General features: G+C 38.4%; 2 protein-coding genes across 11 annotated transcripts in view; one reads left to right on the forward strand and one right to left on the reverse strand.

Moving 5' to 3' along the window:
- The first annotated feature begins 809 nt into the window (after positions 1–809).
- Positions 810–15,837, forward strand: LOC135091583 (tyrosine-protein phosphatase non-receptor type substrate 1-like). Of its 2 annotated transcripts, XM_063989344.1 has the most exons (8): positions 810–1,216; positions 3,459–3,646; positions 7,301–7,509; positions 8,039–8,180; positions 9,382–9,524; positions 10,091–10,174; positions 10,872–11,010; positions 15,133–15,837. In XM_063989344.1, the coding sequence occupies exons 3-8, from the start codon at positions 7,348–7,350 to the stop codon at positions 15,222–15,224; spliced, it is 762 nt and encodes a 253-aa protein (XP_063845414.1). In that variant the 5' UTR covers positions 810–1,216; positions 3,459–3,646; positions 7,301–7,347; the 3' UTR covers positions 15,225–15,837. The 2 variants fall into 2 exon arrangements, with proteins under 2 accessions (XP_063845414.1, XP_063845409.1); XM_063989339.1 differs by lacking the exon at positions 3,459–3,646.
- Positions 15,838–17,197: 1,360 nt separating this feature from the next.
- LOC135091530 (vascular endothelial growth factor receptor 2-like) overlaps positions 17,198–26,597 on the reverse strand; it is a 166,232-nt gene continuing 156,832 nt past the window's right edge. For 8 of the 9 annotated variants that reach the window (XM_063989285.1, XM_063989272.1, XM_063989292.1 and 5 more), the window contains 2 exons: positions 25,718–25,902; positions 17,198–21,553 (listed from right to left, as the gene is read on the reverse strand). In XM_063989285.1, the coding sequence (XP_063845355.1) occupies positions 21,352–21,553; positions 25,718–25,902 (387 nt within the window). In that variant the 3' untranslated portion in view covers positions 17,198–21,351. The remainder of the gene's footprint in view (positions 21,554–25,717; positions 25,903–26,597) is intronic. The other variant, XM_063989319.1, reaches the window with a different exon arrangement.

Consider the following 26,597-nt stretch of genomic DNA (forward strand, 5'->3'; position numbering starts at 1 on the left):
GATAATAATTACTTCTTTTGCTTTACCTCTGTCTTGTGCTGCACACGCTAAATGTACAATGAAAAAAAAGGCTGCATACACTCAGGCCTTCCGGGATTACTGCAGAGAATATGCGACTGTGACCGACAAAATCGGGGAGCGGAGATCTCTCTGTTTACCGTCAGGCAGTGGAGACTGTCCAGATAGTAACTCACAAAACTGTTCTTGTCTTAGGTATTCTTCCTGTTTGCTGGTTCATGTTGTGAAATAGTTTTCTTCAGTAAAGTTTCCCCTCAAGGACTTTGTTTAGTTTAACTGCACTAGATTAACTCTCTCCTTTAGGGAGCAAAACACGAATATTATGATTTGGATCCGGCATGATCTTAAACTCGAATCACGGAAAATTCACTAAAATGTTTACAGACTTCGACAGGGATTCAAAGTGGGAGTGAAAATTAACACAGCCAATGCTAAAAAGAATGTTTATCTCCAGTTATTAACGGACAAAGCAAAATCATGATTATTTAGTGAAATATCCGAATTTGGTGTTTGTATTTTCTTCCATCAAAAGCTATATAAGCTTAAAAGAAATTAGTAAACAAACGTTTCAGTAGAGGATGAAAGCGTCTGTTTGGTAAATATTATAGTCATAATTTGAGAGAGAGAGAGAGAGAGAGAGAGAGAGAGAGAGAGAGAGAGAGAGAGAGAGAGAGAGAGAGAGAGAGAGAGAGAGAGAGAGAGAGAGACGTCTTGCCTGTAACGAAACACATATACATGCATGCCAAATCACGGAAACTGGACGGTGCGAGGGCGTTCAGAATAATTCTTTATTAGTGTACGCTGACTATACGCGGCAGCAGCAGGCGGGGCACAGAGCCATCAGGGTGCCGTCACTTACTTAGCTGGGTTCAGTCTGGCGCTGGCGGCAAGAGCGGAGGAAGGTAGGGCTCCGCACGCTCGCTCTCCTTCTCACGTGCCGATAAAGGACTTGAGATTCGTGAACTGTCTGTTATCTTTATCAATGAACAAATCCGGTCCTTAAGTTAGGCATACCGTGTACTCTGCGCGACGTGGTAGATGACCAAGTGTTAATGATATATTAGCAGTAGCGAGGGACACTTTCCAACTTCGTCTGGTTGTGAGGAGTTTGACACACAGAGGGAGGTGACAAACATGAGATCACCACTTGCCTTCTTCTTCTGCGTGTGCTGTATAGCCTCGGAAATGTGCAAAGGCGGTGAGTATGAAACAACTTCTTACATAACTACACTTTCCACTTTCGGCGAGACAGTTGTGCCATCATCATCATCATTCTGCCATCGCCCACACACTTTTTAGGGGAATGTGAATATGTCTTCTTTCTCGCGCGCACACACACACACACACACACACACACACACACACACACACACACACACACACACACACCTAACGTAAGTAATTACTACTAATTGGTAAAAAATAAAAAAAATCAGTTTAACACTTGAGGTTTGTATGATGACGTCACAGTAAGAGAGTGGTGTCTGTCATCCCTCTTTGGAATTAATAAGTATCAATAAGCTTCGTGATCAACAACTAGATTACCCTTCCCGGACAATAAATTTAATATTCTTGACACTAATTGACGCTCAACAAGAAATCTGTAGGTCGCTCGAGCCGCAGTCCTCTGGTATCTCTTTATCTCTTCTGTCTTCAATGTGGACATCAAAAAGGATTCAACACAATAAGAGCAAAAATCACGAAAATTATGAGAAAAAGGATTAAACGTGCTTTAAGTTCCTAATACCTTAACAAATTTATGGAATCGGATTAAGATATTTCGGTGCATGTATTCTGACCGTATTCTCATGTTTTTTATTTTCTTTTTCGTTTTTTTTTTTTCCACTGATGGCTCAGAATCCTTAGCAAACAGTCATTTATATCATGAAAAAACACTTGGGAGCCTTTATAACTTTCTCTAAAGCCTGGTAAATATAGAGCGAGGTGAAGGAGATCTTTGAGAACGCGCATTCAACCTAGACACGTGAACCATATCGACTGTAACATACCGATTATGAATGACTGCAATAACCACGATCAATAATCACAAAGTTCACCAGACGAGCATCATTCACGGGAATTGGGAGGGAAGTAGAAATGGGAGTGTACTAAGCATGCATGGTGGGGGATGGGATGGCTGGAAGAGAAGCGGGGAGAAAACTAACCTTGTAATATGCGTAAGCTTGAGTGATGAAATGCAAAACTCTGTGTGTATGTGTGTGTGTGTGTGTGTGTGTGTGTGTGTGTGTGTGTGTGTGTGTGTGTGTGTGTGTGTGTGTGTGTCAGAGTTCTTTTTACCTGAGGATTAACGCTTTTCTATGTTGTTAAAATAGTTCATCAGTTTTTCGGGTTTCTTTCTTTCTTTCTTTCTTTTCTTTTATGCATTTTTTATACCAGGCTAGAGTTTTCCCAGTAGTAAACGTACTTACACACACACACACACACATACACACACACACACACACACACACACACACAAGTTTATCTGAAAAGAAAACATGGTGCATGGTACTGTACTGAATGCTGTCCCCTCTCTCTCTCTCTCTCTCTCTCTCTCTCTCTCTCTCTCTCTCTCTCTCTCTCTCTCTCTCTCTCTCTTTGATGCAGTCTAAGTAAGACCATGAACAGCTTGTCTTCCAGTGACCCACGAAGGGGCCTGTCAGTCCTCACCCACCACTCCTCACACTGTTCTGCGCGGTGCTCTACCATAACATCTCTTGATATATATTGTTTCATAATAGAAACAGGGACTACAAGCGATATGGGACACAAGGAGTGAATACAGTAGCAGAAGCAACATCAACAATGATCCTCGTCATTGACGCCGACTACGGTGACGACGCAGAAAAACAAGAAGAGTAGTTTCTTCATCGATGTCCATAATGAAACTGAGGCTTGCAGTATGATAGAAGGGGCCACGCCTTGTCTATTCGCACGAGCGACTCTGCAGAGCCACTCGGCTACCCTTCAAAGACGGTAGAAAAAGCGACACTGTGAAGTCGTTGAGTTGCGCTGCAGAGTCGCCCGTGTGTTAGCGCTTTAACTGACTGCTGGTGGTGGGGAGAACTATGGTGTTGCTAAATAGTAGTGATGTTTCCCGTGCGACTTTTTTTCTGTAGTGGGTACAGAGGCAAGATAATAGGAATGCAGGTTTGCGACACGAGAATCACCGCGATCACGTCAAGTCAACTTAATGTGCGTATTTTCATTGAAGACGGCCAAGACGGTCAAATATTTCTTGTAAGTGAAATCTGATCGTTTTCCACGTGCTTCGGGTTCTTTAATGCAGCATATTCTGGCGTGAGAGCTGCCTCCTCCCCGTCCCATGCCCCTGTGTGTGTGTGTGTGTGTGTGTGTGTGTGTGTGTGTGTGTGTGTGTGTGTGTGTGTGTTTCCTCTTTTTTATCGAATGCAACCGAGTTTTTTTTTTTCTTTTTTCAGATAAGAGTGATCCCGTTGAAAGCAGCTTTATGGCACAAGGAATGTCCTGTGATAAAATGTTACTTACGATATCTTCTAAGTGTGCACGCTTATGATGTCGTAGCTATCATGATGGCAGTCACTGAGATTATCAAGAAAATGCTCAGCTTTCTATGAACTTTTCAAGGATAAGTCGGTTTAACCAAACGGTGAGGACTGATAGTTTGTTTTATCTATGTATTTATTTGTTTATTTATTTATTCATCTTTGTGCTGGAAAAATATCTTTATGAATTATGAATTCATCATAGGAGGCATAATTAAAAGTATCATAGTTCACCAGAAATTCAGCAGATTTTTGGCAACATCCTACAAGAAGGAAGTGTTCTACGTGGAATTAAGTGGGTCAATCTAACGAATGTTCACTTATTTACTTATTTATTCATTTATCTGTTATCATTTATTCATTTATTTATTTGTTTATTTATTTCTTATTTGTCAATTTTATTTATTTATTAATTATTATTATTATTATTATTATTATTATTATTATTATTATTATTATTATTATTATTATTATTATTACTGCTGTTATTATTATTATTATTATTATTATTATTATTATTATTATTATTATTATTATTATTATTATTTATTTATTTATTTATTTTTTTTTTATTTATTTATTTATTTTTTTTTTTTATTTCTTTTATTTTTTAAGGGGAGGATGGTGGAAGAAAAGCCAGATTAAGGAGCAGTAGGGGCATGGCCAGCACTGCGCTGCTGCTGCCACCGCACGACGTTGACGATCATTAGGATGAAGAAAGAAAAATCAAGATGTTTGGAATTAACTAAATATTTATAAGTATAAATTAATGAAGGTTTCCGGTTGCGAAACATGAAATAACGCTACTTTCGAGACGCTTCTCGCCATGGCCGTCCAGGACAAGGATGTTGTGAAAGGTGAAGCTCAGGAAAAGTACCAAATCATATTGGAGGAAAAAAATCTATTGAAATAAGTGTTGACTTTCACCAGGAAAAGTCACAAAGAAGTCGTAGAAGAAAAGAATACACTGCGGGAGTATTACGAAGGAGCAGCGCACCGGACGGCACAAATGATCGACAAAATCAAGAAAGAAACAAAGGAAGAATGCGCCACGCCCGTGGAGAAAGAAGGCGGAAATGCGGTGCATGAGCCATGGCACATCAACTGATGCGGGAGCTGCATAAAGAAGACTACTTTGACATCCGTGACAGAATGGCGAAGAAAAAACGAGGGAACAGAGTAGAAACGTCCGGAGGACCAAGGGGAAGGCGTACTCCAGTCTAAGAATGTGAAAAACATACACGACGATGCCTCACCAGATGACCTAGAAGCACCGTACTATTGTAGATGAACGCTGTATTGACCGCCACAGCGCACCACAAAGCGGCCATGGAACTCCGTCCTCCTTCCTGTTCCGTTTCATGAGAGATGCCCGCCGCCACGGTAGACATAATTGACCAACGCTACCTCTGACGGGCTCCAAACAACCCATGTGCTTCCCACTCCAAAGTGGGATACGATAAACCACCACCACCATCACCATCCTAAACGAAAAGAACGATTTTTTTTTTTTAAATCTCTGCATGGCAACCGTGACGGCGAAAGGCTAGACACTTGGATCAGAAGGTTCATTAAGGAAAAGAAAATCGAAGGAAATTGTGGAGAAGCACGAAGATAGCAGCGTCATCCAGGAAGGACATTTGGCAGAGGAGCAGGACCACGAAGACCAAACATCGAGCAGGAAGTTCGTGGAAAACCTGCTTAGGATTCGTGAAGCCGGAAGGCTGCATGTTTGCACAGAGGAGTGGATCAGCAAAAAACAGAGGCTGATACAGGATGTACAAAAATACTACGTGACAGAGGAGGCAAGAGTAAAGGAAAAAATGTTTACGAGGAGTGAGCAGCGAGTTAACTGAAAAGATGAAGAATATGAAGATGAAATTACTCCTGAATTGCATGAGAGACCAACAACACATTAGTTTTACTGAATGAGATGTTGAAGTTGTAACTTTTTATATTTGTTCAATATGTGTAACCATTTCATACGTTTTCTTTATCTTTTATCTTTATTTCTCTATCTTTCTATCTATCTATCTATCTATCTATCTATCTATCTGTCTATCTATCTATCTATATATATATATATATATATATATATATATATATATATATATATATATATATATATATATATATATATATATATATATATATATATATAATGGAGTAAAGTAAGACAGATCGTTGATTAAGTGGTACAGGAGTTTTTTTTTTTCAGATCTAATAACCTAAAACAGCTAGGCCTGGGATAGCATTCATCCTGTTACAAATATGCGGGCGTCTTTGTTTACTTACGAAACAATCATATAATAAATTTGCTTTACTTGTGAGAACAAACACAACGGATCCATTATTTCTACAGTGAAAAGGGACAGAAGAATAAGGCAAATACATCTTAATAAGGCAAATACATCTTAGCTCTCGTCATTTTCTTCACCTTTGTCTTCCTCCTTCTTCTGTTTCTCGGAGATGCTGGGGAGACCAGGGGATCCACGAAACAACACTGCATCCAGACCTGCATCACCGTTGTCAAGGACCAGTATGGAGCAAAACACGCCTTTCACAACCTTTAATTATTTACTTTCATGGCTGAAGGTCAACGGCGCCACTTGCACTCTCGCTTTGTTCAAACTGTGTTCGTTAAGAGGAAAGAAAGTCATGTTAAGAGATACCGGGGATAGTGCATGGCAGCCGCTTGATCAACATGTGAAGCAAAAATAAATAAAACAACAGTCTGAGCAACATAAGCAACATAAAACACACACACACACACACAGAAACCACACACACACACACACACACACACACACACACACACACACACACACACACACACACACACACACACATAACAACGCGGCCTCGCTGCACAAGATTTTCTTCTTTCTCTCACCCCTATTCTGTCCACCTCTCTAACGCAAGAGTTAACCAGTCATCCCTTTCTCTGACTCAAAGAGTCATCCCTTTCTCTGGTAAACTCTGGAACTCCCTGCCTGCTTCTGTATTTCCACCTTCCTATGACTTGAATTCCTTCAAGAGGGAGGTTTCAAGACACTTATTCATCAATTTTTGACCACTGCTTTGACCCTTTTATTGGACTGGCATTTCAGTGGGCATTTTTTTTATTGGATTTTTGTTGCCCTTGGCCAGTGTTCTTCCTACATAAAACAACAACAACAACAACAACAACAACAACAACAACAACAAACAGAAAGATGATTCGTCTGTGAAACCTAACCACGGGCTCCACGTCAGAGTAACCACTGCTGGCCATTGCGTCAGTTATGGCTTGTTTCTGTTCATAGGTACTGCACAAAGAGAGAGAGAGAGAGAGAGAGAGAGAGAGAGAGAGAGAGAGAGAGAGAGAGAGAGAGAGAGAGCCTATTAAATGCATCATCATTGATTGCAACCGACACTTTTTGTGTACAATAGATGAATAATAAATCACCTTCAGTAAATTCTCCCAATCATGCTTTTTTTTTTTTTGCTCTTTATAAAGAACTATATAAACTTAAGCGAAACCTTAATAACAAGGTGTTTCCTGTTTAATTTTCTTCCTCCTCTCTCTCTCTCTCTCTCTCTCTCTCTCTCTCTCTCTCTCTCTCTCTCTCTCTCTCTCTCTCTCTCTCTCTCTCTCTCTCTCTCTCTCTCTCCTGTTGCAAGTATAGGTTTTTATGCAGAGCTACGTGCATACAACGTGCCGTGTATTGGTTTGTACTCGTACTGTGCCGTGCATCAATGTAGTGTCTTCGATGCAGAGAGCTCGGTATTCCTGCAAGTGGCGGTGGAGGTGCCATCCTACGCAATGACGGGCGGAGAGGCCACGCTTGGATGCTCCTTCCATCTGACAGGAACTCCTATATACTCCATCAAGTGGTACCACAACGGCACCGAGTTTTATCGCTTTGTCCCCACCGAGAGGGCACATGCCATCAGCGACCAGTCTTCGGGTGACTTCTTTGTAACGGTAAGGACAAGCAGTTTACAAGCTGATTGTGTTGTTTTGTTAGTGAAAGTTTGCGCGGTCACATTACTTGCCCCAGTTAAGAGGAGGGCGTCTTTTTCTCTTCTTCCACCAGTCGACACTGAAAGGTAAACTTATTTAATCGTGTATTGGTTTTGCAACATGTTTTCCTTGTAAATCCTATTTTCGTTTATTTTCGGTATTTATCAAAAGTTCTCATATAAAAGGCAGACATCATTTAATAACAAAAACGTTTGGTGGCCGAATTAACTTCTTATATTTTATTTTATTTTTTTAAGAGAGAGAGAGAGAGAGAGAGAGAGAGAGGAGAGAGAGAGAGAGAGAGAGAGAGAGAGAGAGAGAGGAGAGAGAGAGAGAGAGAGAGAGAGAGAGAGAGAGATTGCGTACTTTTATTAATTTCTAAGTTACCTTTTAATGCAGTTATGAAAACAGCTATTGGTGTGCACCGATACGTAGCCTTGTGTTGACATGCTTAGTGTCCGACCACCTTGTGTCTCTTGCCAACCGTCAGGAAGTGTTCCGTAGCGACCAGCGGGTGACGCTCTCCCTCTCCCGCCTCAAGCCCTCCGCCTCGGGGAATTACCTATGCGAGGTGATGGCGGAGCATCCCAGCTTCTTGAAGGAGGCAGTCGCGGGGGAAATGACTGTGTTACGTAAGTACTGACCAACCGCTGAAAATTCTCTCTCTCTCTCTCTCTCTCTCTCTCTCTCTCTCTCTCTCTCTCTCTCTCTCTCTCTCTCTCTCTCTCTCTCTCACATGATGACAAGAAATAAATATAATTAATAGCCTTATTCCACCTCCCCCGAGTCTTAGAGGCCATTCAGGGGTGCTCCAAAATTAGACCGATGCTCGTCTTTACGTGTGTGTGTGTGTGTGTGTGTGTGTGTGTGTGTGTGTGTGTGTGTGTGTGTGTGTGTGTGTGTGTGTGATTGCGTGCGTACGTGCGTGTGTGTCTGGTCTATGTGTGTGTGTGTGTGTGTGTGTGTGTGTGTGTGTGTGTGTGTGTGTGTGTGTGTGTGTGTGTGTGTGTGTGCGTGCGTGTTTCCGTCAGTTTTCTGTCCCTTTGAACTATCTAGTAAGGAAAGCATCCCCTCTTCTCTCTCTCTCTCTCTCTCTCTCTCTCTCTCTCTCTCTCTCTCTCTCTCTCTCTCTCTCTCTCGTCATGTAGCTGAGGTCTTCTATAAATACACACGCCTTCACGCAGCTGCCCAAGAGAGCCGAAAACTTGTAGGTTTTAAGCGGACACGAGGCGAAAATTTAGCCACGAGGAAGCGGACGTGGGCGGGGAGGGTGAGGGGAAGACGAAAGCGAGTTAAGGCGGGGAACGGGAGATGTGGGCGATCGAGGGGAGGGCTAGATAAACTGGGCCCTATTTCATTAATTTTATATGAATCTGTGGGAGATGTGAATGATGGATATGACAGAAATCCGCTTTTATGTGCTTAGAGTGTTGTGTGTGTGTGTGTGTGTGTGTGTGTGTGTGTGTGTGTGTGTGTGTGTGTATATATATATATATATATATATATATATATATATATATATATATATATATATATATATATATATATATATATATATATATATATATTGAACAATCGTTGTAATCCCCTCCTGATTGGCCGACTCCCATGAACATATTCGTAAGCATAGATTATAGCACGTATGATTGTTTTAATCTCCCTGTGTACAAACGTTAACTCTTTTTGTCGGTTTTATGGGCGGCCATGGAGCATCGACCACATCTTCCTTAATAAATTCTCTTAATCTCTGCGACCATTCCTTTCCTTCTCCTATCCCCTTCCCTTTTTTTTTTTTTTTTTAACTATGGTTTGATGTGACTACCGCCGCCGCAGGAGAGCCGCTATCGCCACCCGTGATCGCTGGGGCGCAGCACTCTTACCACAGCTCTGAGGAAATAGAGATTAAGTGCCATCCCCGTCACGCCTCTCCTACTGGTTACGCACCTGTCCTTCACTGGCTCCTTGACGGTCGCCAGGTGAGTGAGCAGGTGGCCCTGCGCTTGAAGGATGACCCCGAGCTAGAAAAGAGGATCAAAAGAGTCCCATGGGAAACAGCAACATTTAGGTGCGAGTTGGTGTGAAAGCCTGGCAACTGTAACGACATATATACATATATATATATATATATATATATATATATATATATATATATATATATATATATATATATATATATATATATATATATATATATATATATATATATATATATATATATATATATATATATATATATATATATATATATATATATATATATATATATATATATATATATATATATATATATATATATATATATATATATATATATATATATATATATATATATATATATATTACACACACACACACACACACACACACACATACACACACACACACAACATCACTGTACCAAAAAAATATTATGGCGCAATTCATATGCAATTTGCAAAACTTTTCATTATGAATGAAGAAATGTTGTTCGTAAAATGAACGATAATGGTGCGACTTATCAAGTCAATGAAGTATAATTTTTTATGTTTATCGCGGCCTCCAGGTGGACCATGAACTGGTGAGACCTCTCCCTGCTCGCCGGCCCCAGCACGCCCCAGGCCTGGCTCTTCACCTGCCCGCCACCCAGGTATATATGTACTACGGGTATGTGTTTTCTGCTGCTATATCTGGAATTTTTTAAAGACACATCAGGCTGATACGAGATATTCGATGTTCTTAAATTAATTTCCTATTCAAGTGGAAGGAGATCAAAGAATGACAAATCTAGATATACAAGTAAAACGGTAATGCGAAATGCAAATACTACTCTTCATATACGCAAGAAAATTTCCTAAACAGTTATATTGATACAGTCACCGTCCTCTCCTCTAATGGCTTGATATGTTTTTCTAAGTATGCATTTACATTACTCACTGATGGAAAATTATATCGAGTTTGCAGAGATTAGTACGAACACAAGTCAGGCTGATTAAGATGTGAGTTTAAAAGTCAATCCAAAGTTAAATGGAGAAGTGTCTTGAAACCACCTTCTTGAAAGATATTAATTCATAATCAGGAGAAAATTCAGGGGTAGGCAGAAAGCTCCAGAGTTTACCAGCAAAATCGATGAAAGATTAAGAATAGTGGTTAACTTTTGCTTCATGGAGATGGACAGAATTGGGATGGGAAAAACAAAAAAGTCTTGTGCAGCCAGATCCTGAGGCGGGGCACGCTTACGGTTAGGAAGCCCAGAACAATTAGCGTGAAAGTAGCGATAGAAGACAGCAAGCAATGCAACCTTTCAGGTAGAAGGTATACATATATGAGGTGTTCGGTTATCGCAGGTGGTGGCGGCGGGAGGCAGCGTGAGGGCAGAGTGCAGAATTTCCTTGGGACCCCACGCACGGTCCCACAGCGCTTTCACCACCCTCATGGTCACTGATGCTTTACACATCGGACCTCACTCATATTTATCCGCTGCAGGTGAGCCTTGGTAGTATACGAGTATTTAACTTAGCTGACTATTTTAATTTTTTCATGCCCACAAAAGGTATTTAAGCCTTCCATCACCAGAATCTCAAGCACTTTATATTTCTGCCCGGAACCATACCAAATCTGTTCTCCAACTAGCCAAAAACTCCTTCATTAACAGAAAGTGTCAAAATCTTTCAAAATCTAACTCTCCTCGTGACTTCTGGCATCTAGCCAAAAATATCTCTGATAACTTTGCTTCTTCACCTTTCCCTCCTTATTTCAACCAGATGGCACCTCTGCTATCACATCTATCTCTAAAGCTGAACTCTTCGCTCAGACCTTTACTAAAAACCCTACCTTGGACGATTCAGGGCTTGTTCCTCCCTCTCCTTCACCTTCTGACTATTTCATGCTACCTATTAAAATTCTTCACAATGATGTTTTCCATGCCCTCGCTGGCCTAAACCCACTGAAGACTTACGGACTTGATGAGGTCCCTCCTATTGTTCTCAGAAACTGTGCCTCCGTGCTTGCACTTTGCCTAGTCAAACTCTTTCAGCTCTGTCTGTCAACATCTACCTTTCCTTCTTGCTAGAAGTTTGCCTACATTCAGCCTGTTCCTAAAAAGGGTGACCGTTCTAATCCCTCAAACTACCGTCCTATTGCTTTAATTTCCTGCTTATCTAAAGTTCTTGAATTTATCCTCAACAGGAAGATTCTTAAACATCTATCACTTCACAATCTTCTATCTGATCGTCAAGGCCGCTCTACTGGTGATCTTCTGGCTTTCCTTACTGAGTTTTGGTCATCCTCTTTTAGAGATTTTGGTGAAACTTTTGCTGTTGCCTTGGACATATCAAAAGCCTTTGATAGAGTCTGGCACAAAGCTTTGATTTCCAAACTACCCTCCTACGGTTTCTATCCTTCTCTCTGTAACTTCATCTCAGGTTTCCTTTCTGACCGTTCTATTGCTGCTGTGGTAGACGGTCACTGTTCTTCTCCTAAGTCTATTAACAGTGGTGTTCCTCAGGGTTCTGTCCTGTCACCCACTCTCTTCTTATTATTCATCAATGACATTCTAAACCAAACCTCTTGTACTATCCACTCCTACGCTGATGATACCACCCTGCACTTTTCCATGTCTTTTTATAGACGTCCAGCCCTTCAGGAAGTAAACATTTCACGCAGGGAAGTCACAGAACGCCTGATTTCTGATCTTTCTAAAATATTTGATTGGGGCAGAGCAAACTTGGTATTGTTCAATGCCTCAAAAACTCAATTCCTCCATCTATCAACTTGACACAACCTTCCAGACAACTATCCCCTCTTCTTCAATGACACTCAACTGTCCCCCTCTTCTACACTGAACATCCTCGGTCTGTCCTTTACTTATAATCTGAACTGGAAACTTCACATCTCATCTCTAGCTAAAACAGCTTTTATGAAGTTAGGTGTTCTGAGACGTCTCCGCCAGTTTTTCTCACCTCCCCCCTCCATCTGCTAACTCTGTACAAGGGCCTTATCCGTCCATGTATGGAGTATGCTTCACATGTCTGGGGGTGTTTCACTCATACCGCTCTTCTAGACAGGGTGGAATCAAAAGCTTTTCGTCTCATCAACTCCTTTCCTCTAACTGGCTATCTTCAGCCTCTCTCTCATGGCCGCATTGTTGCATCTCTAGCTGTCTTCTACCGCTGTTTTCATGCTAACTTCTTTTCTGATCTTGCTAACTGCATGCCTCCCCTCCTCCCGCGGCCTCGCTGCACAAGACTCTTCTTTCTCTCTCCCCTATTCTGTCCACCTCTCTAATGCAAAAGTTAACCAGTATTCTCAATCATTCATCCCTTTCTCTGGTAAACTCTGGAACTGCCTGCCTGCTTCTGTATTTCTACCTTCCTATGACTTGAATTCCTTCAAGAGGGAGGTTTCAAAACATTTATCCTTCAATTCTTGACTACCGCTTTGGACCCTTTTATGGGACTGGCATCTCAGTGGGCTTTTTTTTTTTATCGGATTTTTGTTGCCCTCCTATATATATATATATATATATATATATATATATATATATATATATATATATATATATATATATATATATATATATATATATATATATATATATATATATATATATATATATATATATGCCTGTGGACAAGATTAAAATCTTGGTCATGGAGGCAAGATCATGGTTTCCTTAATGCTGACTCATATGGATCATGGATCTCTCTCTCTCTCTCTCTCTCTCTCTCTCTCTCTCTCTCTCTCTCTCTCTCTCTCTCTCTCTCTCTCTCTCTCTCTCTCTCTTATATATATATATATATATATATATATATATATATATATATATATATATATATATATATATATATATATATATATATATATATATATATATATATATATATATATATATATATATATATATATATATATATATATATATATATATATATATATATATATATATATATATATATATATATATATATATATATATATATATATATATATATAAGGTGAGCAGGGATACACCGGAGTTTTTCTTCATTTATTACTTGTGTGACGTTTTTCCTTCTCAAAAGGCATCTTCAGGCTAATAGACAATTAAAATTAATAAACTAATCCAAGATACGTATGCAATATAAAAAAAGAAATATAAAAGACAATAACCCATAAGGGGTGCAACAACAAGAGTAAAACAAAATAGAGACCTATGGGGTGAGGCAACACACTCGAATATTAATGAAAAAAAAATAAATAAAAGAATAAACAAATAAATAAATGTGTAGACAATAAAGATATATGGTAAACCATATTTGTAGGCATTGAATTAAGCAAAAACAAATAGAAAAATAGTAATTTAGTGTAATAAAACAGACCTGGTGTGCTCTTGCTGAGGACTGACAAAGCAAGAGCACACTATGATAGGTCTGTTCTACTATACTATACCATTATTTCTTTCCACTTGTTTTTGCTTAACTCAATGCCTACGAATATGTTTTACCATATATCTTTAACGTCTACATTTTTTTTTTTTCATTACTATTCCAGTGTGTTGCCTCATCCTCTATTTCTCTAATTTCCATTTTGTAATGTCTGTATGGCCAAGTAAAAGCCCTTCGGCAAGAAAGAAATCACCAAGACTAGATATAATCGTAATGTGAAGAAAGCATTGCTTATGAAGCATCTCAACTAGGCTTGTGACGCAGGCATCAAGAGGGGTGTGTGAATACCAAAGGAACATAAGCTTCCATAGTGAATACTCACAGACTCCAATCAGTACATGCCAATCCAGTCCAGTCAGTAGTGAGAACACTTGGACTAGCATGTCTGTTTCTCAATGCGGGAACTGGCGGTAGTTCCTCGGCCGAGGAAAACTGGTGTATAATACCGTATTTCTTGTGTTTTTAGTCTATAAATGAAATAATATTTCTAGACTTATACTATGCCGTATCTAAAAATAGTGATGACTGTTGCCGATGTCAATAGAATATGAACTTTTATTTTCTCTCGAAATTATCAAGGCAAAATAAGAACAATTTTAGATAGAAATTCGCAAAAGTATATTGACAAGTATTGAATGCACATGGATATTACAGTAACAAGCTTTTATATTACGTGAGTGTAGAGCGGAACTCAGCTAAAACACTATGGTGGCTTTAGCTTATCATTCTCGTGAGTTTGATCAAACCCTGGTAGTTTACATGTAAATAAGGATTTTTGTCTACGTGTTTCTGTGCTTATACTTGAATAACAGGTACCATTGACATTTGTTCATTCGTATGGCCACTGTAACCTCGCCTTTATCCTACACCCAGCGGTTCAGAAACTTTGGGAAGTTGTTGTGCAGATGCTTCATTCCTATATTAATGTTATTACTGTTTTTGTTTTTGTTGTTGTTGTTGTTTTAAAATGTATGTGGTGAGGGAGAGGAGTGCGAGAAGCACCACTAGCTGGTGATTATATAATGAAATGCTATCAGTAGTATACTATCTTTGCACATTAACTTCACCCACCCACGAAACGAAACCCACCCACAAATATACGTACAAGTATGAATGCTGCCCCCTCATAAAGTCCAGATATCTCAACTATGTAGCCATTATTTCAGTTCTCCTTTTCCTCCAGGTCTGTCGACGATCTTCGGATGTAGCTGGGCTTGTGTGTTGCTGGAGTGTGCTGTCATTGTCTTGCTGGATGGAGGTAGCGTAAGAATCTGATTACAGACCTCGATCGCTGCCAATTTTCATCGCAACTACAAATTTAAGCAAGGAACATACAGAGCTATGTATTATCCCTAAGTTGAACCACTGCAGTCATCAATGGAGTTCACTCAAATGTGCGTGACATCACGCAGCTTCGTTCAGTACTCACTTGCTTGTCTCTTAACGCGGAGATGGCTTTATTCCCACAGTTATTTATTTCCATTTTTTTTCCTGCGGTAGTTTAACTTCTTTAAAAAAAAAATAAAGATGAGTGCATACGTCATACTTCTCTATTAAATTACGTGACAGCGATTTAGAACATGTGAATATGTGAGTTACGTCAGTGGGAATGATATTGTAGTGGTTATATTGTTTAACTGAGAACTTCACCCTTTTTTTTTTCGAAAAAAAAAAAGTTATAATCTCGTGAGGTTTGTCTGATGTGACACCAAACACGGAACATCATCTCTGAAAACTTAAATGTATACAGGGTAATAAGATATAGCGGTCCCGACTCTGGCTCAGGAAGATGCTTCAATGACACTCATTATCCATACAGTGATCTCCATGGGCGTCCGAACGGAGGACCAAATATAGGGGCAGATGGGGTTCTCTTGAATTTTCAACCCTAGGCCTCTTTTAAGTGTGAATTTTGATGTATTTAATAACCACTATGTATGTAAGACTATACTTTCTTTGAATTTGCTTCCTCGCAAAAAATTCTTTGGGCGCCACGTGATTTGAATTGCTTCGTCATTTTCTTAATGGTGTCAACTTCTCATAATGCCTGATGGTCTCGATACTACTGTCCTCTTCTTGCCAGTCGTTTTAGATTGTGGGAACTTAATGTTTCTTACGTTCTTGCTGATTCTGTTTGAATAACATGATAATCATGATAATTGATGATGATGATGATGATAGTAATAAAAAAAATAATAATAAAACCACTTTCCCTGGACCACTATAATTATAATAATGCTCGGAAAACGAGTCAGGTCCAAAAGACTTTATTCATTTACTTATTTCTTAAGCACAGTTTGAAAGGGTGTTTGATGATTAAGACAACTGTAAAATAATAAAATGCAATATATTCATTACGATGAAAGAGCATACAAAGGGTGCACGAAACCAACTGTTGGCCACTGACATCATTTAAGAAAAGACATGATTTTAAAGCATTTACTTTAATTTCATGAATACATCTATTCATTATTATTATTATTATTATTATTATTATTATTATTATTATCATTATTATTATTATTATTATTATTATTATTATTATTATTGTAATTATTATTATTATCATCATCATCATTGAAACAAACCTACTGATGTCCTGCAGAACACCAAACCCTTCCTTCCTCCGGGCTGTTCTCGCCAGTTAGAGGACGACAGATGCTTATACAGCATGGTTATTCAGGACTAAGGCTGGATAATGAAAATGAGGAAATGGCCTTACATTTATTTCACCTATCCTCTAAATGACTCATACATGGACACAATAAAATCAACTACCTATGCACGAGTTTACATTTTTTTTCCTTAACTATGTAATAATTTTCGTTTGTTTCTTTATTTATTACCATATTACTTTTGTTCTGTCAAGGGACAAATGGGAACGAACTCAAGGGCTGGACTTGGCCCACGGGCCGCCAATAGCATGGCACTGTTGTACGTAACTTACAGCTCAAGGTACGCTCAGTACAACACAGCAGAAGCAGTATTGATTGACATGAGGCAAGGTGAGTTTTGAGGTATGTGCTACTACCTCAGGCATCTTGTGTGAAAAAAAAGCACAGGGTGTGACAAAGGGAGGTATGACATGCCCAATCAATCATCGCCCACATTGGAGGAAGAATGACGTTCCATTTGGCATCGATTGTCTGACGCCTCCGAACATTTTCGCTCTAAAGGTTGTGATAGACTCTTAGTGTAACTTAGTGTAGACTCTAATGTGTAACCGTGCTTCCTATTCTGATTGGAGAGAGAGAGAGAGAGAGAGAGAGAGAGAGAGAGAGAGAGAGAGAGAGAGAGAGAGAGAGAGAGAGAGAGAGAGAGAGAGATTAATTAAAGGGGTTTGTTGCATAAACAACAGACTGTGATGCATAGGAACATTCATTCTATCACCTTCCTCCCTGATACACTTCATTATCATAGGTACTTTCTTACATTAACCTTCACTTTTCTTCTACACCTGTCCAAATTCCTCTACAAGTTAACTTCTCTGTATCTGCCACCAATGCTGTCATCTGCAAACAGCAATTGACTCATACTCCATTTTTCACTCGGCTGTTATCAGACCCAATCTTCTGCCCAGCATTCTAGCATCAACTTCCAGCACCACACCATCCATATAGATGTCAAACAGCCATGATAACATTACATTCCTTACATGACCTCACCTTGCCTGGAAACCATGGACTTGTGCTATTTCCTATCCTTACACATACTCTAATATTCTCATAAAAAAGAAAGAAAAAAAAAAATCACTCCTTTTAACAACACCATACAACTTGAAGACATCCCATATTCTTTCCTTATCAATTGTCATATGCCTTCTCAAAATCCATAAAAGCCCAGAATACTTCCTCTTTTTCCTTAATACTTTTCATGTCTGTCTTACAGCACAATCTACACAGACCCTCCCTCTCCTGATGCATCTTTGTATATCATATTACTCCATTTATGCCTTCTCTGGTTCTCTTTATCAAAACTTTACCATACACTTAACCTACCTCATTCAATAAGCTAATATTTCTGTAATTAGAGCACTCATGCCTTTCCCCTTTTCCTTTCCACAGTAGAACTACACATGCACTTACCCACTCCAACAGCACCGTGTTAGTCAGAAAACACATGTAACAGTCTAACCAATCATTCAATGACACTAACCCTACCTACCTTTAAACACAGGATGCTTTTCCACTTTTCATCTCCCTCACTGTTGCCAGCACCTCCTTCATTACAGTACTTACCTCATTTAATTCATCTAGTACATAACTCTAGTATCTCTCCCAGATGCCCCAATCTCAGGCTGTCTTTCCTCCTCTGCATTCAGCAGTTCCTCAAAATACTCTCCCTTCCTCCTCATCTCATCCTGACTAACCAATAACCTATCATCCTCTGCTTTCACCCGTTCCTCACTACCAGATGATTTTTTTCGTAATTTTCTTCACCTCTTTCCAGAACATTTTCTTATTCTTCTGAACATTCTCTGTTAACCTCCTTCCCCATCTTTCATCATCCATCCCTTTAGCATCACACAGCTGTTGTGACAAGTCATGTCAATCAATAAAAAAAATCTGAATATGAAGTAAAATTTACCATCACTGAAATGGCCTCGGTATTTAAAATATGTGGCAGTTGAATGTATTTGAGAGGGCTCCCATTTTCCTTGACCTACATGCCCTGCTTGGATGTTGAACCCTCCCTGAATTGCTCCACCGAATTGCTACTTGCCAAGTGCTTATTACTGCCTCCAGTCAGAATGACTGGAGGTAAGCACAGTGCTGTGGGAAGAGGGGCTGTCTCTCAGCAGCACTCTTTACCCTCTACCTCTGTTATTGCCATCTTCCTGTTGCTAATCAATCAGACTCATACATGTGCCTCCCTCGAATTGGAGAGTGTATCAGCAGCAGTTTGTGACTCATGCAAAGTTAATGTTGGCAATGACTCTATCAATTGTGACAAATGCAATCACTAGTGTGTTTAGGCCTACCAGCCTTTTCATCACACATATTCATCCTTTGCTAGAATATGAGTATGTATCTTCAGTTTGGAGTCTGGGTTATGTAGGGAATATTTAACACACAATTGGTACAAAGGAAATGATGAGAGGAATACATGGGTTAGAGGGCTTGGACTACTCTCAGTGACTAAACCTTTACAATTATATTCAATCAATGGTAGATTACTTCCACATAACATTACTAAATATAGGTAAATCTTCTACTACAACTAAAAAAATTCTTAGGATGATTCATTTCCTCTTCCCTTGTTGAATATCACAAGGAGCCATAACTTCAAAACTGCTCACACCAGAACTCAGCTAGAAGTTCAGATTCCTAAGCATGAGATACATTACCTGCTCAGCTTAATGGTTGTGAAAATATTTTCATGTTCAAGTGTGTCCTTGCAACTCACTTTGGTAATTCATTATTTCATTAAACTGATTAACCTCTAAAGGACCAGTAGTGGTAGTGATTTTTATCCCATATTAAAACTAACAAATTTTAAGCAGTGAAATCATGAACTTCATACTGGTTTGATTAATGACATTAGATCAGTTAGTATAACTAAAGATATTTCATATCTCAATCAAATTATACCAATTATAGATACTTTACACATCAACTAGAATCAATGTAGATAATTAACTCAGTTAAGCAATCAACACTGTAACTTATTTAACACAAACTTAACCCTTACTCTCTATAAGACATGTAAATTTGTCCTCGTACACCTTAATACCTAAACCATACACCTTAAACATAAACACAAATACAACAAGTGAGAATCTCCATTAGAATATACATATAGGATGCCCCTCCCCCAATCCTCAAGTTTCATGCTAAGTCCTAAATTCTTACCATCCTGACTTTCATGCATTATTTCAACAAGTTTCGTGCTTTCATTACCTATGGGTCATGCATTCCTACCATTAGTGTCAAAGATAGCTAAAACAGAATACATATATGCTATGTATTGTATACACATTTCTGTGTACAGTTTACATACCTGAACATACAAATTCTTTATGTGATAAACTGCTCATCAGCCACATCACCAGTCAAACTAGTCTGCATGTGAGAAAGGGGAAGAGGAAGGCTGGTGACAACACTGCTGCATTGCAAAAACACAAACATACACACACACAAACATGAGAGGTGTCTCATTACTTTGGCAAATGTGATGATGCTGCACTGCCAAATCACTCTGGATGTAAGGACAAAACACACACACACACACAATTTTAGATGCGATGGCACTGCACTACCATATCACTCTGGATGTAAAAACAAAACTCACACACGCACACATAATTTTTGATGCGATGGCACTGCACTACCAAATTACTCTGGATGTAAGGATAAAACACACACACTCATACAGTTTTAGATGCGATGGTGTTGCACTGATGAATCACTCCAGATGTAAGGACAAAACACATACATTCACAATGTTTTAGATGTGATGGCACTCCCACACACTAACACACACATCAGCAAAAGAACAGATTAAAAAGACCTTGGTGTAATAATTACTGATAAACTGTCACCAGAGAAACACATAAACAAGATTACAAGTGAAACATATAAACTACTGAAAAATATGAGGACAGCATTTATACATCTGGATGGAGAAATGATAGAAAAAAAATTGATTGTTACCATGATACACCCCAAGAGTGTGGTATGATCACCTAGTGCCAAGAAATTTATTACACTGTACAGATTGATGACTAGAATGGAAAAGTTGGATAGGAAGGACTTCATGTGGGATACAAGTCTCGAGGGGACACGGGAGATAACTGGGGGGAGGGGAGGAATGCTTGTGGAAGAGATGCTAAGAAAAATAGCTTCCCACATAGAACTGTGGAGGTTTGGAATAATTTAGACGGAATTCATTGATGCAAATATACTGAATGAATTTAAGACAAGTAAGATAAAAATAGATATGCAGATGGGACAGCATGAGCATAGCTCTTTTCCTGTATTCTAGGTAAATACAGTTTTAGATGTGATGGTGCTGCACCACTGCACTACCACATGTGAGAACAAAACACTTTCACACACACAATGATTCAAAGCTAAGCTGGATATTAAAAGATATGGAGATGGGACAGCACAAACATATCTGATAGGACTATTTTCTTGAGCCTTATTATCTTTGTCACTAGTGTCACAATATGCCAATGAAACAATTAGAAATTGAAATCAATGTAATAAGTACTATTAGACACATGGTTTGACAAGCTCAACATGTTAGATCTAAAATATTGAAATAAGCAGAAAACAAAAAGAAAGAGAAGGTTATGGGATAGGTTTAAATAAAGTGACCTGCATATGATATACAATATTCTTTACAGAAAGCTAAGAAGGTACATGGATCTTGCATAACTGAAGTTTGTCTCCATGCATTATAGATTTACATAGTTATTAATGCATTTCTTTTCCTCATTTTCTTCATCTGACGTGTTTGTATCTGATGGTGGCTGTTTTCTTGTGTCAAGTAAGACAGCGTTTTCTTTTAGCTCCTCAGCCTCAAGAGAAGTGCTGCTTTCCTCTTCTGGAAGTGACACTAATCCAGGCCTCTCAGTGTTACTTGAGGGAAAGGTAAATCTGTGAATCAGGTAATGAATTTCATAAAGTGCACACCTAATTTTCAGCATAAAAAAAAAGTAATAGTAATTAAGGTCAATTACACAAGAATAACATGAATAAGTTTTCCATGACACACTGCACAACTTCAATCATCATGATAATTTTCAATACCTGTCTTCCCTCTAGATAACTTCCCTCATGAAACCATTGCACTGTTAGGAATCCCTATTCCCTTTATTCCCAGCACTATCAAATGTCCCTTGTAAAATTCAAATATATTCCCAGCACTATCAAATGTCCCTTGTAAAATTAAAATATCATAAAAACACAAGAAAATAAGGGCAGCTGCAAAAACCTATCAGACCAACATGTGGTAGTCCCTGTATGAAACATACCTATTTCCACCTATTGTCCCCATCCATAAATTAGTTTAATCTTCTTTAAAAGTTCCCTAATGACTCTGCACTAATAACCTGATTACTGAGTCTGTTCTATTCATGTACCACTCTATTTGAGGATCAATTCCTTCCTATCTGTCTGCAAGATGATGGCATCCAAATCTGACTTAATTAACCTACCTATCTTTGTTTCATCTGCAAATTTACTAACATCACTACTAATTCCACTGAGTTATTAATATAAAGGGCGTCCTGTGAGTTAAGGTACATACTTCAGAATTTGATAGTTTAAGTAATTCTAAGTCAAAAATACTCTATACACATATGCTGTAATTTGGTTTATTTTGCGAGAAAGTAACATCTAAGTTGTGTGTTGCGAGAACCGCTCACCTGGGTGAGCCTTTAACTCCTTCCTTCCCTCCTTGGCTTGCTACATACTTGAGTGGTGCCACTTGGCACTAAGTGATAATTTTTTGTGTACAATCTACACAGTCAAAGCCTTACAGAAAACAGTTAGCAAATTTTTGTATGTGTCAGTCAAGAAAATGTACAGGTAACACAGCAATACAGAGGTTGTTAAGTGGTATTGTTCAATGCCTCAAAAACTCAATTCCTCCATCTATTAACTTGACACAACCTTCCAGACAACTATCCCCTCTTCTTCAGTGACACTCAACTGTCCCCCTCTTCTACAGTGAACATCCTTGGTCAGTCCTTTACTTATAATCTGAACTGGAAACTTCACATCTCATGTCTAGCTAAAACAGCTTCTATGAAGTTAGGAGTTCTGAGATGTCCCCACCAGTTTTTCTTACCCCCCCCCGGCTGCTAACTCTGTACAAGAGCCTTATCTGTCCATGTATAGAGTATGCTTCACATGTCTGGGGAGTTCCACTCGTACTGCTCCTCTAGACAGGGTGGAATCAAAAGCTTTTTGTCTCATCAACTCCTCTCCTCTAACTGACTATCTTCAGCCTCTCTCATCACTGCAATGCTGCATCTCTAGCTGTCTTCTACCGCTTTTTTCATGCTAACTGCTCTTCTTCTTTTTCTCACCCCTATTCTGTTCACCTCTCTAATGCAAGAGTTAACCAGTATTCTCAGTCATTCATCCCTTTCTCTGGTAAACTCTGGAACTCCCTGCCAGCTTCTGTATTTCCATCTTCTTATGACTTGAATTCCTTCAAGAGGGAGGTTTCAAGACACTTATCCTTCAAATTTTGACTACCGCTTTGGGTCCTTTTCTGGGACTGGCATCTCAGTGGGCATTTTTTTTTTTTATTGGATTTTTGTTGCCCTTGGCCAGTGTCCCTTCTACAGGAGAAAAAAAAAAAAAAAAAAAAAAAAAAAAAAAAAATCAAAACAACTCACTGCAACTGTCACTCCTTCAACACCCAACAAATGATGTCTTGACACCTACGTGACAGGCCTCTTCAATCAGCTGATTGCCAAAATGCATCTTTTTGCTATGGTGAAGATGCCTTTCACACTCAGTAACAGTGAGTATCTGGATATGATATTAATTTTGTGCTGGGAATGCCTGTGCTGCAGCAGCAGAATACAGATGCAGGTACCCAGACAGAAAACACCCAGATAGCAGAGTATTCTACAGAGTGTGTCAGCATCTCTGTGAGAGAGGATGTTTCCCCAGTACTTCCGCAGCAACTGAACATATTGGAGCTGTTCAAGACGGTATCATCCGGATGACAATACAAAACCCCACCATCAGTACAAGAATACAAGTACAAATACACAAATATATAAAGGGGCAAAATTCACGAAACATAGCATAATTTGGCATCATCTAAAAAGAATATCAAATAATCTAAAAGGATATTACAGGAGTGGTGGAAACACCAGGGGCTGTTGTTGTGAAGCTGGTGAGTTGCCATGTAGTATGTTTAAGAAGTAGCACTTAACAACCACTGTATTGTTGTGTTACTGGTACATTTTCTTGAGTGACACATACAAAAATATAATCTGACATTTGCTAACTGTAAAGCCTGTAAGGCTTTGACCGTGCAGACTGTACACAAAAAATTATCACGATGCTGCACGGTGCCACTTGAGTACGTAGTGAACTGAGGAGGAAGGGAAGGAGGTGGAGGCCCACCCAGAAGACTGGTTCCTGCAATACACAACTTACACGTTAATTTCTTGCAAAATAAAGCAAAACATAGCATGTGTGTATAGAGTATTTTCAACTTAGAATTACTTGTACAATTAAATCCCTAAATAGGAGCCTAAACTCACAGGATACCTTGTATATTAAAAACAATGCACCTAAAACTGATCTTAGTGGCACCCCAATAAATACTTGATTCCACTTGGATTTAGGACCATTTACTACAACTCAGTCACATGTCACCCAATCATGACCTTATCCAGCCTAACACCTTTCCATCTATTCCATGTGCACTAACCTTTCTCAAGAACCTTTGATGGGGTACCTTGTCAAATGCCATACTAAAGTTCAAGTATAGGATGTCATAACTATCCCCATTATCTGCCACCTCATAAACTTTACAGTAAAAACTCAACAAGTTTATAAGGCAAGACTTCCCCTTCATGAAGCCATGCTGTGACTGATTTATCATTTTATGCTTATCTAATGTTCCTTGCATTTAGTGACTCCATTATTTTACCTACAATTCAAGTTAAGTTGACAAGTCTATAATTAGATGTTAATGTTTTATCTCCTTTCTTAAAGATGGGTACTACATTCACTTGCCTCCACATTACTGGTACCTCTCCTGAGACTAGCAATTTCCTAAAGACAGTAAATAGTGGCTCACTAATAATCTCTCTGCATTCCTTAAGTACTCTGGGGGTGGAGAAGAGGGAGGAACAAGCCCTGAATTATCCAAGATAGAGTTTTAGCAAAGTTTTGAGCTAAGAGTTAAGCTTTACAGATAGATGAGATGGCAATTGTGCCATCAGGATGAAATAAAGGAGGGAAAGATGAAGAAGCAAAGTTATTAGAGATGTTTTTTTTTTATTAGGTGACAAATTATGAAGGAAATTAGATCCAGAAAGATTTCGACATTTTCTATTGATGAAGGAGTTTTTGGCTAGTTGGAGAACAAACTTACCATGAGGAGGTTATAGATTTAAAAAAGATGGATAATGTATATATACATATACTGAACCTGACCTATAAAAATTTCATGGAATGAATAATATGTATTTTTCTGTAAATAAGCAACCTCCTTCAAGTTACCACAGTGGTGATAAAATGTAATAGCAATCTTGTAACAGCAGAAGGTTAAATGCCAGTGGAACAATATCAAATACAATACAGTTTGTCTCCTTTCTCATACAATCATCCCTCTTTAACTATGATTTCAGTCTCTAGTTTCACTTTTACATGGACTGCTGTCAACTACAAATTAAAAAAAAAAAAAAAAAAAACAAGGGAGGAGGTGATGAAAGACAACCAACCAGTGTTCATCACTTTTCTTTATTTTTTTGTTAATTGATAAATAAAATGTCTGTACTCATGTTCATGCATTTTTCTTTACTTAAACAAGGTTTTTCAGTGGTGTTCTTCATGGATTTTTCTTATCCACGGGTGTGTCTGCTACCTAACCCCCATGGATAATGAGGGATAACTGTATATATATATATATATATATATATATATATATATATATATATATATATATATATATATATATATATATATATATATATATATATATATATATATATATATTAACATAATTCTTTTCAAATATTGGAAAGAAAGATGTTATTTAATATGTGCACCTAACAAGCCACTAACCTTGAGGGCTCACTTGAATGAGGACTGAAGACGTCGTCAGAAGGGCTCTGTGGCTTAGCAGCGCTCATAGGAAGGTAGGAGTTTTCTATAGGGGATGCAGTAGAGGATGCTTGTGGGCTTTTTGCATGTGAGTAGACAACAGTATCTGGGAATTCTGTTCTTATGGAGGAGTTTCTGGTTGAATCCTGTTAGGGGACATTATTCTTATATTCATTTCATTGTCATTTACTCTAACTTTTCAATGGAACTAATTTCCTTAATCTGTCAAGTAGATGAAGCCCTGCAAACAGCTGTAGATCACAAATACCTTATCTGAATACTCAGGAGTGAAAGTGTTTTGGATATCATATTTTTAAAAAGTTTGATATAAACACATACCTCTACATATGATAGCACTATATTCTGAAGAGCAACCATAAATAAAAAGTATTGTACATACCCTAAGAAAAATGCATCACTGAACATTGTCATAAAATCACCTTAATTATATTATACAAAATATTGTTTATTATTATACTGCACTGCTTTTATGTTGTATTAGTATGAAAAATTAATAGAATATAGATGAAGTCAACTCTCAAAAAACTTCCAGATTTTGGAGATTTCTGGATTTTAGAAATTAAAATCTTAATGTACAATTTTTTTTTCTCAATAATACCAAGCTAAACCTTTCCTCTACATAAGATTTCAGGAATGATCTTCATTAAAAATCTTAAAACAGAAACCTGATTCCTTAACTCTTTTACAATGAATTTCATGAAGTTGTATCATGCATGTTAATTATCTCTATAAATAAATTACATCCTCTCAGATGATGCCTTGATATTAAGGACTCATTTCTACTCATATATGAAAATACAGTAGAACCTCTGAACATGAA

Source organism: Scylla paramamosain, chromosome 3, assembly GCF_035594125.1.
Source record: "Scylla paramamosain isolate STU-SP2022 chromosome 3, ASM3559412v1, whole genome shotgun sequence".
Taxonomy (NCBI): domain Eukaryota; kingdom Metazoa; phylum Arthropoda; class Malacostraca; order Decapoda; family Portunidae; genus Scylla; species Scylla paramamosain.